This window comes from Argentina anserina, chromosome 5 (genome assembly GCF_933775445.1).
Source record: "Argentina anserina chromosome 5, drPotAnse1.1, whole genome shotgun sequence".
Classification (NCBI taxonomy): domain Eukaryota; kingdom Viridiplantae; phylum Streptophyta; class Magnoliopsida; order Rosales; family Rosaceae; genus Argentina; species Argentina anserina.
Window position 1 is genome coordinate 6,017,025 of NC_065876.1, and position 17,228 is coordinate 6,034,252.

A 17,228-nucleotide genomic window follows, 5' to 3' on the forward strand; every position below is an offset into this window, starting at 1 on the left:
TGTTGGAGATCTCGCTGGAACTAGCTGGAAGTTATCGGAGCCTTGCCATAGACTTCTTAGGTTTGCCGGAGTGTGGCCGGAAAAGTTGAGACTTACCTGAGTTTGACCAGAGACTGCCGAGACTGACGCACCTCACCGGAGATCGACCGGAGACTTCGTCAGAGATGACAGTGGTGGTTTTTTTTGTTTTTTTGTTTTAAATCTAGTGGTAGTCTGTAATTTAATTCAACTTTATTTTAAAATGAGAGTGTTTTTATAATAAAATGACCTTATATAGGTAAAAAAAAGTTGGGTGTTCTTATCTAAAGACATGAGTCATGAATTGAACTTTTACGTAAGAGTTAATTTCGCCATCGGTATCTAAACTATTGTGGCAAGGTCAATGTAGTACCCCAACTCTGAGTTGTACCAATGTAGTACCCAAACTTGTAATTCGCTATCAACGAAGGGTCCGAGCCCAATTTCCGTCACGGCTTCGTTATCTCGGTCATGTGTCCCGCACGTGACCACAAAAAAAATTTCAACATCGGTACCCAAACTCTTGTAGCAAGATCAATGTAGTACCCCAACTTTGAGTTGTACCACTGTAGTACCCAAACTCGTTTTTCTCTATCAACGAGGGGTCTGAAGTCAATTTCTATCACAACTCCATCTTCTGGGCCACGTGTCATAACTTCTTATCTTTTCTCATTTTCATCTCATTCTCCTTCACTCTTAGTCCTTCCACATTGTATTTCTGAGCTCAAATTTTGAGGCAAAGCAACACTACAGGTTGTGTTTCTTCCAAACTCTTCAATCACGATGACGACTTCTCCAAGTTCCGCCTTGAGCCACAACATCGTCTCCCTCACATCCTCCACCTACGACATTCGAGACATGTAAAACGGTGCGGTCAGTGGTCGAGAATCTCAGAATGAAAGTCTGCGATCATGACGTGTCGATGGATCGGGGGTTACAAGGAGAGGTGGAGGAACTCGAATATGGTGTTAATGGTGAAAGAGGAGGCGGTGGGGATGAGAGGAGGTGGAGCTCCTCGATGCCACACTATGGTGGTGAGGTGCCCGGAGTATAATGAGAATGGGTTGGTGTTTTGCCCAATTTGTAAGTTGTTTCATAATTCTAGATATTTACTGTAAGAGTTTCTTATTTAGTGCCTGTGCTGAGGCCGGCGACAAATCGACCGCCAGACCCCGAACACAAAATCTCTTAGAACCCACATAGAGTTATTTAGGTAAATACCGTTTTTATTTTGATCCATAAGACGAAACCGTGACGTAAATTGGCATCAGACCCCTCATTGATAGCGAAAAACTAGTTTGAGTACTACATTGGTATAACTCAGAGTTTGGGTACTACATTGACCTTGCCACAAGAGTTTGGGTACCGCTATTGAATTTTTTGTGTGGTCACGTGCAGGACATGTGACCGAGATAACGGAGCCGTAACGGAAATCGGGCTCAGACCCTTCGTTGATAGCGAATTACAAGTTTGGGTACTACATTGGTACAACTCAGAGTTGAGGTACTACATTGACATTGCCACAATAGTTTGGGTACCGATGGTGAACTTTTTTCTTTACGTAATTGGGCCAAAGCCGGTCATTTCTGCGGAAACTCCACCCAGACACCCACACCTCTGACAGCAACTGCATTCCCAACTTCATAGACGCCATGGAATCCATCTCCAAGAGTGTCAACAAGAAAACATGGGGACAATTTAGCACTACCACCTCACCAGCTCCAACAGTTTATTCCTTTGCGCAATTCCATTCCGATCTGTCCCAAAAGGACTGCTCTACTTGTTTCTCAGTTCTGAGAACCAAACTCCCCAAATGCCTCCCTTCAACCTCAGCTCGCATCTACCTCGACGGCTGCTTCCTCGCTTACGACAACCATGACTTTTCCTGCGAGTCCTCGCCGAAGATCACAAGATTGTAAAATGTGGGAGTTCGTTTAATGTTTCGAAAGATAACGAGGAGAGGTTTAACCACAAGGTGATAAATGTGATTGGTAACGTGACGGTGAAGGCACAAGAGAATGAAGGGTTTGCTGTGGTGGAGCAGAAAGGTGGAGTCGAAAGTGTTTATGCATTAGCTCAGTGATGGAGTCTCAGGGCATGCTTGCCTGGGAAGCAAGGTAGGGCTATGCTGGCAGGGTGTTATATGAGGTACTCTACCGAGAAGTTCTTTAACATTCAAGAAGAAGAACTAAATGGAATTGGTGAGGCTCACTTCTACATTCATTTCTACAATTTTGGTCCATTCGTTTTGAGTGTTTATCAACAAAGTGTCTTCTCTACTCAATTCCAATAGGGGCTGTAGGTTGTGTACGAAATTTAGCATTTGGTGATCAATATCAAAAACATGTGGCCAGGATAATTTTCATGTCATGGTTGTTTCTTCATTTTGGTCTGATGTTTTTCAGTTGATCTGTGGGAGGTTTTAGCTTTCATGGTAGCTGGAATAGTCCTTTCTGTTCTGTCTCTATTTGGGTTTATAATGGCGTACAGGAGATTACAAATGAAGACAGGAGGTCAACATTTAAATTGGAACTGTAACCTAACTACTAATCATTTGTTGTTCTTTCTATACAGTTTCTAATCAATCTTTAACAGTGGCAAGTGCTCAAATGGGAAATCAAATTCTCAACACAAGAACAGCTTGAATTTCAAGTATGAAATGCTCGAAAAGGCCACCGATTTCTTCAATGCCTCAAGAAAACTAGGCCAAGGTGGAGCTGGTTCTGTATTCAAGGGAACTCTTCCAGATGGGAGCAATGTAGCAGTGAAAAGACTATTCTTCTACACAAAGCAATGGACGGATAACTTCTAGCAAAATGGGTTCTCACACTGATTATAATGAAGTGAACCTTATTAATGGTATTCAATATAAGAACCTTGTTAGGCTTTTGGGTTGCAGCATTGAAGGCCCAGTGAGCCTTCTAGTTTATGAATATGTACCCAACAGAAGCCTTGATCAAATCCTTTTTTGTAATGGCAATGAGCAAGTCCTAAGTTGGCAACAGAGATTTGACATCATTTCTGGCATTGCTGAGGGGCTTGTGTATCTCCATGAAAGTTGCGGCAAGAAAATAATTCACAGGGATATAAAATCCAGCAACATTCTCCTTGATGAGATTCTTACTCCAAAGATTGCTGATTTCGGACTTGCACGCTGTGGTCCTGATAAGTCTCATCTTAGCACAGGAATTGCAGGCACATTGTAAGAAAAAACCACCCCTACCTCCTAGTAATTGTACTGAAAAAAACAATTGCTACAATGTGCAGTCATCAATTTGTTTTTCAATTTTTGCAGAGGTTATATGGCTCCTGAATATCGAGGACAACTAACCGATAAGGCTAATGTTAATGCCTTTGGTGTGCTTGTTCTTGAGATTGTATGTGGCGGGAAGAACCAAGTTTTCATGGAGGGTTCAAGCTCAGTTCTTAATTTTGTAAGATTCATATCTCTCTCTTGGTTACTATATTTTTCCATTGGCATGATCATTATTTAGGCCAAGTTTCATTTCCAAGTCGTATTCCTAACCTACTTTGTTGTGCCATCAGGTTTACCAGCACTACATGGCTAATACTATTACCAAATCTGTTGATGCCATCTTGAAAGGTGAGTACGCCGAAAGAGAGGCGTCTAATGTACTTCAGATTGCTTCCTTTACACTGAGACCATCCATGTCTGAAGTAGTTCACATGCTCAACACTAAAGAATACATCATTCCTTCACCAAAACAGCCTCCATTCTTGAATGCCAGCATACTTAATTCGGATTCTTCTACTACATCGTGCTAATTGCCAAATTTTAAAGAGATGCAATGACCTGAAGATTGTGCGTTTAGGTCTTGAATGGCTTTGAGAGTTTTCATTGCATTAAGCATCTCAGGTCAAGTAGAAGTTCATCTTGTTTTAATTCTATAGGGTTGCAGGGCTGTAGGTTTGTAAAGTTAACTAGAGCCAAATCTCTTTACCTTCTAATTATGTATTGTAAAGAAGCGCCGGGAAATAATAGATTGAGTCCCACATCGGTAACAAAGCCAATATTATTTTGGGCTTTTTCTTTTTCAATAAACGGGCCCGTTTATTCGCCGGCCTGTCAATTTTGGCGCATCTTATTTTCTCTGGGTTTTTATTTTATTTTAATTTTCATGTTTTTGGCGCATATATATATATATATATATAGCTGGGAAAAATGAGTGGTTGACGGAGAAGAGGAACTGAGATTCGAGTCGGAAATTCAAAATAATAAAAAAGAATCTTCTGGCTTTCACTTTGATGAGCCACAGTGATTCCTCCAATTGGAGCCTTGTGAGTTTCAAGCTTTGTTGTAAGCTAGCTCCGGCATGACTCTCTCAGCTCCGACTGGACTGGAAATTCTCTCAGGTTTTCGGCGAACGAGCTCCCGGCGATGAACTTCAGGAAGGTTAGGGTTTCTCACCAACTCCACTAGTCACTTTGATTGTGAAATAACACTAATTATTATTACCTTGTTTAGCATCATTTTTCTAGTTCCAAATTGAAGCAATGGAGAAATGAGAATAAAAATTCAGAATGAACTTGATTGTGGTGATTGTGTAGTTGATGTGATATCTGCTATTGGATTCGACAAGAGTGGTGATCACCTGGCCATCGGAGATCGAGGTGGCCGCTGTGTAATTTTCGAGAGGAAGGATGGCAAACATGTGAGAATTTATGTTGAGAAGATTTCTTGATGCAGCATTGTTTGCCTTTTGGATTCGTTGCGGTCATCTTCCTTGTTAGGCTGCTGCTTCTACTTTTGGCATGAAAATTCGGCTTATGATCTTTAATTATTAATTGGTTTCTTAGAATTCGGATGAGCACCGCTCTCGAAGTGAACTGGAGCAGTTGGACGTTTCGTCCACTCAGCATCCGGAATTCCAGTTTAGGACCGAGAGCCGGAGGTATGCTGGATTTGGAGTCTTGTTTTTGTTAGCGCGTTATGTGGGACGAGTGTTAGTGACTGTTGTGATTGTACCAGCGTGTATGTTTGGTTCTGTTAGTGCAATGTGATGATTAGTTTGCCGTGTTCTTATGTTATACGCAGTTTGACTACTTGAAGAGTGTTGAAATTGAAGACAAGATCAACAAATTAAAGTGGTGTGCAACTTCCAACGGATCTCAATTTATTCTTTCAACAAATGATAAGACGATAAAATTGTGGAAGGTATGGAATTTTAATGATACAGAAGGAATAAGATACAACAATTGTGTGGAAGACTAATGCTAGTTTGATGCCCTTTTTGTGAAACTATGTTGACTATATACACTTACATATGCTTGCGAAATACTGATTTGTGTGCTTTTCTGGTTTTCGTGATCAGGTTAAGGAAGGTAAGGTGAAGAAAGTAAAAGAAATGAACCCTGGTCCAGTTACGAGATCAGATAATATGCTTCTCTCTGAAAAGAGTTTCATCACTAGAGAAGATAAATTGATTGTTGCTAATGGCTATCGTCAAGAATGGGTGGAGAAGATGGCTAATAACGTGTCCCAATATGAAGACGGACATGCCAAGGTTAATACAATTTCTTTTGTACTATCGTTGTGTCATCAGCATCAGTTTTTTCACAGTATACATCATCGTGATCATAATTTGTTTTGCGATTAGGCTGCGGACTTTGAAGACACTGCTCAAACAAGATGCTGAAAGGTGTATGCTCATGCTCATGATTTTAATATTCACTCCATCTCAAATAATAGGTAAACTTTGCTGGCATGCGTTTAGTCCCTAATAACAAGAAAAGGCCACGAGAGTTAGAATATGAGAGAAGCCATTTTGTTTTTTTCATTATGCGGATACATTTTCCTTCAGTGATGGTGAAATTTTTTGTTGTTAAGTAGTTAGTCATAGACTTGGAATTTTATATGCATCTTGAAAATAATCTGGTTTCAACTTTTATGCAGTGATGGTGAAACTTTTCTTTCAGCAGATGACCTTAGAATAAACTTGTGGAACCTTGATATCAGTGATCAATGTTTCAATATCATAGACATGAAGCCACCAAACATGGACGACCTTACTGGTAGTCTCTCATTCCCTCCTGTGACCTTTACATCTGAGCTCCTTTTATCAAACTACTGCATGCTAATTAAGAATGAAAATCATGTCTTTACAAATACTTGAACTGCGAGCAAATTTCGGGATTCTGTGGATCATACCTAAGTTTAGCAGTGGAATCTTCAACCATTGTTCTTTAGGATGGAGAAGCAATAACCAACCCAGGGTGCCCAGGTCTAACAAACCGGGTGACTCAATTTTTAAACCAATGCTTTTGTGTGTCATTGTTTGTCTATCAGATTGATAAACTATTGCGGCCTTTGAAGTCCGCTTTGAAGGTCAATACATATTCATATAGTTTGGAATCTTTTTGCTGATTGATTACATATACATATAGTTTGGAATCTTTGTGCTGATTGATGACATGTTAATTCAGAGGTCATAACAGCGGCTGAATTCCATCCCATTCATTGTAATCTGCTTGCATACAGCAGCTCAAGAGGATTTATTCGCTTGCTTGGTTGATATGAGGCAGTCAGCTTTATGCGATAACAGTGCAAGAATGTGAGTTTAAATTAGTTCTGTTCATTTTTGTGGACTGATTATCTACTATTGATCTGTCACGCAAGTCATTTTGATTCTTGTTACTTGGAGTACAGACTACAAGATGGCGATCCACATGCGTTGAAATCGTTCTTCACAGAAATTATAGCATCCATCTTTGATATCAAGTTCTCAAAAGATGGGCGGCACATCTCAAGTCGTGACTACATGAATCTAAAGGTACTTTTTTCCTAAATAAGTTTTTATCTTGGGATATGAAACAGAAATTCCAAGGTAAATTGGATGAGATGTCTCTTAATTCATGTCCCAACAGATTTTATGGGTCAAATTTTTAAAGTCTGTCTTCTCCATGGATTAAAAAAGACAGGTCTTACCCCTTTTTGTAGATGCAATTTTACATTAATGTTTTTGTTTCATGTTTTAGCTCTGGGACATGCAAATGGATTCTTCACCAGTTGCAGTATACAGGATTCACGAGCACCTTCGTCCTAAGGTAACTAAAAGATATTCTGAGCTCCAAACTGAAGATTTTTTCTTTTTTCGGTTAATGTGTATTGAATTAGATCCATAAATAGTCAGAGCATGTACTCCCAAATGCATAAATTCCCCAATTTGTTTTTAAGTAACCTGTGCTGAGTTTCTGATGAGATGATTCAGGTGTCATTATGAGCATGACTTGACTTGCATGCCCGTGTCCCTCCAGCTGACAGCTCTATTTTTCTTCCTACAGTTATCTGAGTTGTATACTAATGATCGCATATTTGATAAATTTGGGTGCTGCATCAGTGGAGATAGACTTCATTATGCAACTGGGTCTTATAGGTATGAAATGGTCATGGAACTGTTACCAGTTATACTTTGATTTTGCTTGTATCGGCCAATGCATTAAACTTTTTTGACAATTTAAATACAGCAACCTGGTACGCATTTTCTCCCATGGTACTAGAGGTGAAGAAGGAACTACGATAGAAGCTAGTAAAAATCCTAACAGGTTGGCTTGTTTACCTTTTATTCACGTGTGATTTCCTCAAATTGTATCAACGTTAGTGGAATTGAATCCTTATGATCAAAGAATGAATGGGTTTCTCATAGTATATCTATAATGTTGTGTATCAAATGGTGCCAGTATACCTGGAAATAAGACGGTATTCTATAAAAATGAGCTGGTTGTCTGAACTCTTTTGTGAACTCGAAATAGGAAACCACTTCTACAGGCTGCTCCAAGAGTTAGGAGGTCATCCTTGAGCAACCTGGCACGGGGATTTTACCGGCATGGTTAGGCTTACAGCCTCATTATGTTCTTGTTTTATCTGTAGAATGCATCTGTTTCCCTTTCAACTAATTCATCTCTTCTGCTTTTTTAGGGCATGAAAATTCAAGCTTAAACGAAAATGATATTGGTTATGACTTAAACTCCAAGCTATTACAGGTGGCATGGCATCCAGAAGCAAACTTAATTGCCAGTGCTGCTGGGAATAGCTTGTTCATGTATTATGCATAGCTTTGTACACAGATTACAATAAAACAGTGATTGTGGAAAGGGATCAAATCCTCCCTATAAACTAGGCAATAACCTCAAAGTCCTGTAGCTTACTTTTCTAAGGGGAGGCACCGTTGTACATGACTCCAAATGTAACAATATATACTCTTGTTCATATTTTGTGGAAAAAAGGTAAAAGAAAGGAGAGCTTCCCTAGCTTCCTTCTATTTTATTGCTTGAGACTTGTCTGATTTATCTAAAACTGAATTAGTGATCATATCAGATGTGATAAGTTTTACTAATGTAATACCGAACGTTCTCATTTCACCGTATGAAGGACGAAACCCACGATGACTTGCTAACGTCGACTAGGAACCTTTGTTTTTAATCGCCACCACGTCATTTTCTCAAATAATTTGTGCTTGCAAAAGCTAAAACGAGCCAGGAGATTATGTCAAACGATTCCCCCTCTCCAGGGGGCGGATTCATTCGTAGGCGAGTCTAGGCAAGTGCTTAGGCTATGATTTTATTGTTAGCTTGAAGTATAGAGCTTTTTCATGAAAAACCCATGTAAAAATAGTAATTTTGGGCAAAATTCTAGGGAAGGAGTTGCAAGTCGTTCTTTTTTTGTTTCTTTTTCCTTATGTAAGACTGTAAGAGTAAAACATTGTCATTTAAGGATTTCAACTATTATTGAATCGATTTGATTCCTCAATTTGAAAAAAAAAACTTCATTTAAATATCAGTTAAACTAACAACATATAAAAACTGGTGTATCAATATTTCAATTTCCCAATACTTTTTGAATTCTCCTAACAAAGTCCATCTTCAATTCTTTGTCTCATCAAAATATCAATCATAGTTATCATCTATGTCGCTCAATGTCAATGTTTTGTTATTCATTTTTTAATTATTTTTTTAATCATTGATGATGAATGGATGATGCTTTTCTTTTTTAACTTATTTACTAAGAGTCGGATTTTCAATTTTGTTTCATCTTTATCTTAATTTTATCTTGGCTGACAAATGTTTCTAGATCTGTCACTGCTCCCTCTCTCACTACTAAGAAAAATCAATTTAAACTTCATCAATGCCAACGTGAGACTCTACTCATTTCTACACGTGTGCTTTTCCAACTCGATCCCACATGTGGTTTAAATTTAAGAATCTTATATTACAAGTTTTTAACTATCATCTATCATTCGCTTCAACAAAATTAACAGACGGTTAAAAACCAACATATTGGTAGAAAGCCAATCAAATAGTTTTTTAAAAAATGAAGAAAACACATGGTTAACATGTGAATTTTGCTTTTAGATATTTTAATCGTTTCCAAGAGTATTGTGCCCTCATTTAGTCATATTGTAGTTAGTTTTTAACCAGTGAAAAAAAGGGGCTAAAAATCAATTAAATGATCAAAATTTGGTTATTTCTTAAAATTTCTATAGATATGGCATTAAAAAGTAAAAAAGGAAAATAACAACCCAGAGCCTCTAAGGTTTTGACATGTGTTTGGGCCTAAAATAATACTCCGGTATTATCTAGACTACTTAGGCTCGTGGACCGGATATTTGGGGAAAGTATATCACAAAGCAAGCTTATCTGCCGTATTAGAATAGATTTCGGGGACTATCGCCGTATAGAATTTGAGTTGATTGAAGAAGGTGAATCTAAATCAACTAGGCGATTCTCAAGACTTGATTCGCAAGAAAGAACAAGTTGTGTTCTCTATATAAAGGGGTTGAAGGCACAGAATAACGTACGCAACGTCAAACAAACTATCGCGCAACCGCATAGTCAAAATCTCCCAACGGAGTAAAAGTCCGAGTAACTTCGGCAAAAGTCCGATTAACTTCGGCAACCAAGTCTCCCATCGGAGCGGAGCTACCCAGATGTACGCCTCGCGTTGCATGTAGCAACAAGTCCGATTAACTTCGGCAATTCGAGTCAAGTCCATCGAGTCGCTAGCCTAGCTTCTAGCAAACCCAAAGCCTGCACTAGTCAGCAAATTTCATTCGCAAGAGAGTCCTGCTATTAACGACACAGTATAAGCTATGCTTTTTCCCAAGCGGTCAAAAGTAAGATCGGCCATCTACTTGAGGTGGAGTGAAAGGTACCTAGCAACTCCGGTTGTGTATAGGCCATTCGAACTTCAGCGGTTTATCAGCAACTACGGAGCAATCGTCTGAGAGGAAGACAGTACGTGGAGCGCGATCATTGTCAAACAAAAACAACAGTTGTACCTAATTCAAAGGTACTGGCACGCCAGCAACAACAGAGAACGGAAGGGCTGAACCGTCCAGGGTTCGGCACCGGGACATGCTGATTATTCTCTGAGGAGGATCCGTTTTCCCAGCTCGAACAACGTGCATACACGTCACGCAGCCTCAGATAAGCTAGACCCTAGCCAGCTCCGACGTGCAACTTGCACATTAAACTTTCTTATTATAACCGGGCAGCTCCGACAATGCTGCCCGACACCACCCTAGCTTCCTTGTATGAAACCAACCTGCCCGCTGCCCAAAACCCTAGAGGGAAGAAGAAGAAGATCTCAGATCATTTCCATTATAAATACCAAAGCGATGCCTTCATTTCACAGCCTCCCTCATTCTTCTTCCCTCCTAGCTCTCTATGCTTTCATATCCAGCTTAATTTACTTCTTCTCAGAACATGTTTTAATTTGCTTCATATTGATTTTGATCATCTATATATAAAATGGTCACCATGTTTTCTTTGTGTGTTCTTTCTGATATTGTATAGTTTCTATGTTTCGTGCAAATATCTTCCATCCGCAAGCACCAATTTGATGGGCAGAGCGGCCATGGTTTGCGCAGATTGACTGAAAAATTGAGTGCCTGTTTATACATGTGCTTTAATTAGCTGCTATTTTTAAGAGGTTGATATGTGATTCCTGCAAAACCTCTTTGGATGTGCCAGCATACATTTCTGATTACTCCTATTTTGTGATCTCTTGTAACTTATAAGCATCGATCTTTGTCTATTCGTTCTTCTTTCTCTAGCTATATATACATGCTTGTTCAGAAAACAAAAGAAAAACGGAACGAATATGTTATTCAAACGGAAAGGGAAATGATTTCAGACATCAGCAGATTAATTAATGGGGATTGCTGCCTGGTCCTTTTGATATTCCCCTGGTCCTCGATTGGCCATCTAATATTGGAAATGTGAATCTGGCTATCTCTGAATGTCAGGTGTAAAAAAATTGAGCTGCTTTCTAAAAATGGGCTTTGGTTTGAAGTTTTTTGTTGCTTTCCGTTTTAGGTTTGGCCCCAAATAGTGAAATAACTGAAATTGACCCAAAAGAAATTGTCATTTCTGGCAAATTTGATTTTGTTTTCCCTTGGTCTCTTTTCCTTTATAGTTTATTATGTTCCAGTTCCCAGATGGGGGCTTTCAAGTTTTGGAATGATTAGTAACATTTTCTTTGTTGAGGGCTTCAACTTCAATCAATCATTTCGTCGAAAGTTTACCGGACTTGCGCGAATTGTGATATGAATAATCTTCTGGACTTGCAAATGTGATTTGGAATTGGAAAATCTGAAGATTGAGAGACAAATAGAGTTTTTGGATCTCTTCTCAAATAATGAAAGGTTGTCTCAGATGATTATGCTGATGAAAAGAAGGTTGGACGAGAACCGACATAAAATTTATATGTCATTGAAGACGTAGAATTACATTAAGTAATCAGTTGGATGAAAGAAATTGATCACGTTCCAAATGTGTATATCCAAGTAGAGAAATTAAACATGTATTTTTATGGTAAAGCAATGTACGTTCTATTGTAAATAGGGTTTAGAGATCCAAAATGTGGCTAGCTTGAGTCAAGGGTTCTATATATTCTGGACGAGAGTAGGCTAGCAGATCGCTTCAACCATCCACCGACAGACGATATGGCAATCCGGCCTTCCCACGGATTCTACTCCTAGTTGAAGTAGGATGCTACACGCCATATTCTTACTTTCTTGGAGTATAAAGCCTCCTAAGTCCCATAGGCTCATTGCTAACTAACAAATCCTATTACAGTTAGCAAGACCCCTGCCAATGCCATTATATTTTCTGAACCATTTTACTTACAATATGATATATTATCATTTATGCGGATCAGTCTAGCTATCTTGTACTTGGGAGCTTAAATTTTGGATCTATGTTTCAGATGGTCTAGAAGTAGCCTACACTATATATCTATCGGCCATTGATGAGTACTTCTGGGGAATCTGGGGTTCGCTAATATATATCTGTTGCTTGGTCGACACACGCACACACTCAACTGGATAAACGGTTGTCAAACACACACATGCAATCATTGATTTAGACATGACAAAATTTTATAATGTGTATTGTCATCGTGATTAAAACTAACTTACAAAATTTTAGAGACTGATTCGTATTTGGTAGGTTTAGATATGGAAAACGACAAAATTTCAAAATCCATATGTGTTACCTCAATGATGGCCGGTAAATCTAGGATAAAAGATGGCATTCGAGTTGTCGCCAGCTAAACTCTCAAACTAGCAACGCACCAGAAGATTATTCATATCACAATTCGCGCAAGAGTACAAGAATTTGTGAGAGCTACTAGCTTGGTTTATTACAAATAATCTCATTAGAACTGTCATATTTATATATTAAAAGATTAAAAGATATTAAAAAATTTATGTATGTTAAAGGAAAAATATTATTACTTTATTAGTGTGTATTTGTCAAAGTAACTGACGGAGACAATTAAGCAATCAGTATTGATATTTAGTTAATTACGTATCTAAATTATGTAACAGATCAATTTGCATTATTGTCATTAAACTGATTTATACATTTCCATGTGATATTTTCCCTATATAAAAGGGGTTCGTAATAATACAAGTAGACCAATTCCGTTTCAGTTTTACAATATATGCGTTTTCATAATTTTTGAAGGCTAAATCAATCACTTTTTCCAGTAGGATGGATCCATACACATCCGTCTCAAAGTTGTTTCATGTCATCGGTGGATCTACACAAACATTATTCATGTCAGATTATGGTACCTGATGCTTTTGCGATTGGTATGGCACCAACTGACACTTCAAGGTATGCCGTTCAAGATTAGACTAGATCCACAACTATGATAAGAACTAGAACTATGACACACCAATTAAGTAACTCAAATCAATTACTTGATTAGGGATTAACATGAAATTTACTGTTATACTTGTGAAGCGGCTTCCATCACACCATTTGAAAAGAGGATGCAAATTTGCTCCCCACCCATACTTTCTCACTTTCATCACCACCCACCTACTTAGTTGACATATATTTTCTAAATTTAACCACTCTAACTATGGTTACTCTACATATTTTATATAATCTTTTTCTTTCTTTCTTTTATTTTTTATTTTAAAACTAAAATGTCAAATCCTAATAACAAAATATCAAATCCTAATATTATTGAAGTTATTTGACTTATTTCCCCAACGTTCCATGCTACTCAATCATGCATACAAAAACTTTCTAATCCTAGTTTATATTATACTAATCTTTTCTCATTTCATAATAAGTACTAATCATTAATCTCATGCATATATTTGATCGTTTTAATTTTTAGTGTTCATTTTAGGATATTATTTATGACAATTTCAATAGCTATAACACGATGACAATATATTAAATTCGATTCTAATGGAAGGAGATATGTTCTTCTTTTGAATGTTTTTCTATATTATTTTTCTTAGCGATACTATGTTGGCAAGATTGACTTGCAGATATATGATCAAACTTGTTCTCTTGTAATTTTTTTTCCGGAAGCTTGTTACTCACTTTTTGAAAAAGAGAAATTATATACTACTCGTTGATTAATATATATTAGGCTTTTGATATTTTTAACTTCAATAATATATAATAAATTTCATTAATTATATAGTATTAGGATTTGATACTTCGTTTAAAGAAAAAGATTAGATAAAATAAAAAAAGAAATAAAATTAATATGTAGAGTAACCATAGTTAGAGTGATTAATGTTAGAATACATGTGTCAACTAACTAGGTAAGTGGTGATGAAAGTGGAGAAATATGGGTGGGTAGCAAATTTGCATTCTCGAAAAGAGGCACATACATAGTAGACTTTCTAAGACGAAAAAATCTTTTCCGATTGGACATAAGTGAATTCGTTATTTTCTTTGCCCGTCCAGCAAATTAAAAAAAAAAGGATTTAAAATGAAATTGTATCCTTGTGTAACCGATTTGTGCCGGTGGTCTTTCAGAACAGAAGCTAGACTGAGGCTTCACTGCAAATTTCTCTGAAACTTGTCTATGGCTAATAATGGGGAGTTTTCATTAGCAATTGTGGGTAAGATAACCCATTATGGCAATGTCTGCGCATCTTCACTCTCTTATCAGTCTGGCTTCGTTGGCACACCGCACTAAGCTCAAGTTCAACAGCTCCTGCTGCAATGTTCTGTTTCCCAATGCAAAGCAAACGAGTCCATCCACGCTTTGCAGTGCTGGACTATCTGGACAGTCCATTGTTTTCGAGGGATCAAACCCGCCGTTTTCTTCCTTCAGTGAGGTGCCAATTGGGTTTGTTTCGTTTTTTGTTTTGTGTTGAATTGAAACAGAATTGGGTTTGTGAGAGATTATTTGTTGTTGTTTTTGTTTTCGCAGTTGATTGAGTCCCTGATTGATAAGGTGGATTTATCGGAGTCGGAAGCTGGAGCCTCATTGGAGTTCTTGCTGAGTGAGGCTAATGAGGCTCTGAGTAGCGCCTTTCTTGTGTTGTTGAAAGCCAAGGGAGAGACCTATGAAGAGGTAAGTAAAATTCTAAAGAGAATAACTTTAAACATAAGTAGCATTGTGAGTTGGATCCTGTAGTTGCAATCTCATGTGGTCAGCATTGTATATTACTCTTGTTTGTGAATTCTTAAAAAAATCAGGAAGCTATTTATCCTCTCTTTATGTGAAATCGGTTAACTTTTTTATTTGTAATTGGAAGGAAACTCTATATTAGTTTGAAAAGAAGATATGATGTAAAGAATTACATGCTACCTGTTCAGGATAAACGTGACCAGATCTAATGATATATTAAGCATCATCTTAAAAAGTTAAAATATAAATGATTCTTCCCTATACCAGTTCATATTCTTCTGCTCTGTTTGAGTGGTAATGGACATCATGAGCTTATTGTCATGTGTTTCATGTTCTGTTGTTGTGTGTATGTGGTGGTGGCCTGAGTTAAAGGGTGGGTTCTAGTTTTCTGTTTGGTTTTCCTCTTGTTTCAGTATCTCATGTTCTTGTTTGTCTCTATTTTGTTGCTTGCAGCTGGTACTCTATTTTTCTTATATAAAATGGTCCTCTCTATTGGTTTTGTCAATAATTTGTATATCACTTTATATATTTAAACAGATTGTGGGATTGGCGAAGGCAATGATGAAGCAGAGTTTGAAGATTGAGGGCTTGGATGATGCAGTTGACATAGTTGGGACTGGGGGTGATGGAGCAAACACAGTAAACATTTCCACTGGGGCTTCCATACTTGCTGCAGCTTGTGGTGCAAGAGTTGCAAAGGTCACATTCTTAATTCCTTGACAGTTGACACTGTTGCTTTAATGCTTTCTTTTAATCAAGCTCTTTACTTGAAGTCTTGAACTATGAATAATGGTTAGCAACTTGTTTGTATTTCAGCAAGGTAATCGCTCAAGTTCCTCTGCATGTGGGAGTGCAGATGTATTGGAAGCTTTGGGGCTATACCTTGAGTTGCAACCTCAGGTTGGTTTTGTTAACAATTTGTCTTAGAAAGATGGACTGATGGTATTGTAGAGTCTAGTTAGATTGCATCTTCTTCTCTTGTCAAATGGGCAGGTTGAATGCCTTAATCAAGGCCTACACAAACCATATTGGTCACTTTTGTTTCTTAGATGCAATAACTTTACAATGACGTGAATATAACTATATTCATGAAAGAGTTCAAATGCTAACAACTTGCACAATATATTCATGCAAAATAGGGGGTCAAGAGATGTGTTGATGAAGTAGGCATTGGTTTTATGATGGCACCAAAGTATCATCCAGCAATGCGTGTTGTTCGTCCCGTGAGAAAAAGGCTAAAAGTAAAGACTGTATTCAACATTTTGGGACCTATGTTGAATCCAGCTCAAGTTCCTTTTGCCGTTGTTGGTGTATACAAGGAAGAATTGGTAAGGATTTCATAGAATAGTGGACACAATGCATATATTTGAAAGTTTCAACGTTTACCATATAATTAACCATTCTCATATGCATGTGTTTCATTTCTCAATTGTATAGGTCTTGAAGATGGCTAAAGCATTACAAAGCTTTGGCATGAAAAAAACATTGGTTGTTCACTCAGAAGGCTTGGACGAAATGAGTCCCCTTGGTACTCTTTATCTTTTATACTATATTATAATTATTTTGCATATTTTGAAATAGCTATTTCCATATTGATTAATCCTAACATTTGTCTAATTGATTGAATACAGGACCTGGACTTATCCTTGATGTGACTCCTAACAAGATTGAGAAGTTCTCCTTTGATCCATGTGAGAATTGGCTCAAGTTGTCAGCTTAAAAATTCTTATGCTTCTTGTTATGTGTGCATTGACAATTAACCCTAATAATCTTTCATTCTTAATGAAATCAAATTTTTGATATGGTAGTGGACTTTGGAATTCCTCGATGCACTATAGATGATTTGTGAGGTGGAGATCCAGAGTTTAATGCTGCGGCATTGAAGCGTGTATTGTCGGGGGAGAAAGGGTACATTGCAGATGCATTTGTAAGTTTTTTTGTAGCAATATATCAATTTCGTTCTTAGTTTATATGTTTGAGATATATGTGCATTGTCAATTTTGGCCAGATCCTAAATGCAGTAGCAGCTCTTTTAGTCAGTGGTCGTGTAAACAATTTGGCTGAAGGAGTTTCTTTGGCTCGTGAGACTCAAGTTTCAGGTAAAGCTATCCGGGGGACGCTTGATCGATGGGTGTCTATCTCAAAAGTAAGTTTAGTGATCTAGCTATATCTTAAGTTGGTGATTGAAATTGGTATTTTGATTTTAATCCATTTCATCTGATGATTACAGACAATGAGGCAAGATACAGTCATCTATTAATAATGCTTAAAGTTTCGAGCCAATGAACTTGGAGCCAAA

At 37.7% G+C, this 17,228-nt stretch overlaps 2 protein-coding genes and 1 pseudogene across 2 annotated transcripts; all 3 read left to right on the forward strand.

The window, feature by feature from the left end:
* Positions 1-929: 929 nt before the first annotated feature.
* Positions 930-3,804, forward strand: LOC126795379 (cysteine-rich receptor-like protein kinase 1). Its single transcript, XM_050522225.1, is given in 8 exon segments — positions 930-1,081; positions 1,595-1,902; positions 1,905-2,219; positions 2,424-2,519; positions 2,631-2,827; positions 2,829-3,220; positions 3,314-3,452; positions 3,565-3,804. Coding segments are annotated over 8 exon segments (1,839 nt in total).
* Positions 3,805-3,858: 54 nt separating this feature from the next.
* On the forward strand, positions 3,859-8,274 carry LOC126795380 (serine/threonine protein phosphatase 2A 55 kDa regulatory subunit B beta isoform-like; annotated as a pseudogene).
* A 6,155-nt stretch (positions 8,275-14,429) lies between these two features.
* Positions 14,430-17,189, forward strand: LOC126794632 (anthranilate phosphoribosyltransferase, chloroplastic-like). Its single transcript, XM_050521392.1, is given in 10 exon segments — positions 14,430-14,633; positions 14,729-14,872; positions 15,467-15,628; positions 15,746-15,829; positions 16,069-16,257; positions 16,367-16,457; positions 16,561-16,620; positions 16,738-16,856; positions 16,938-17,075; positions 17,160-17,189. Coding segments are annotated over 10 exon segments (1,221 nt in total).
* Positions 17,190-17,228: the final 39 nt, after the last annotated feature.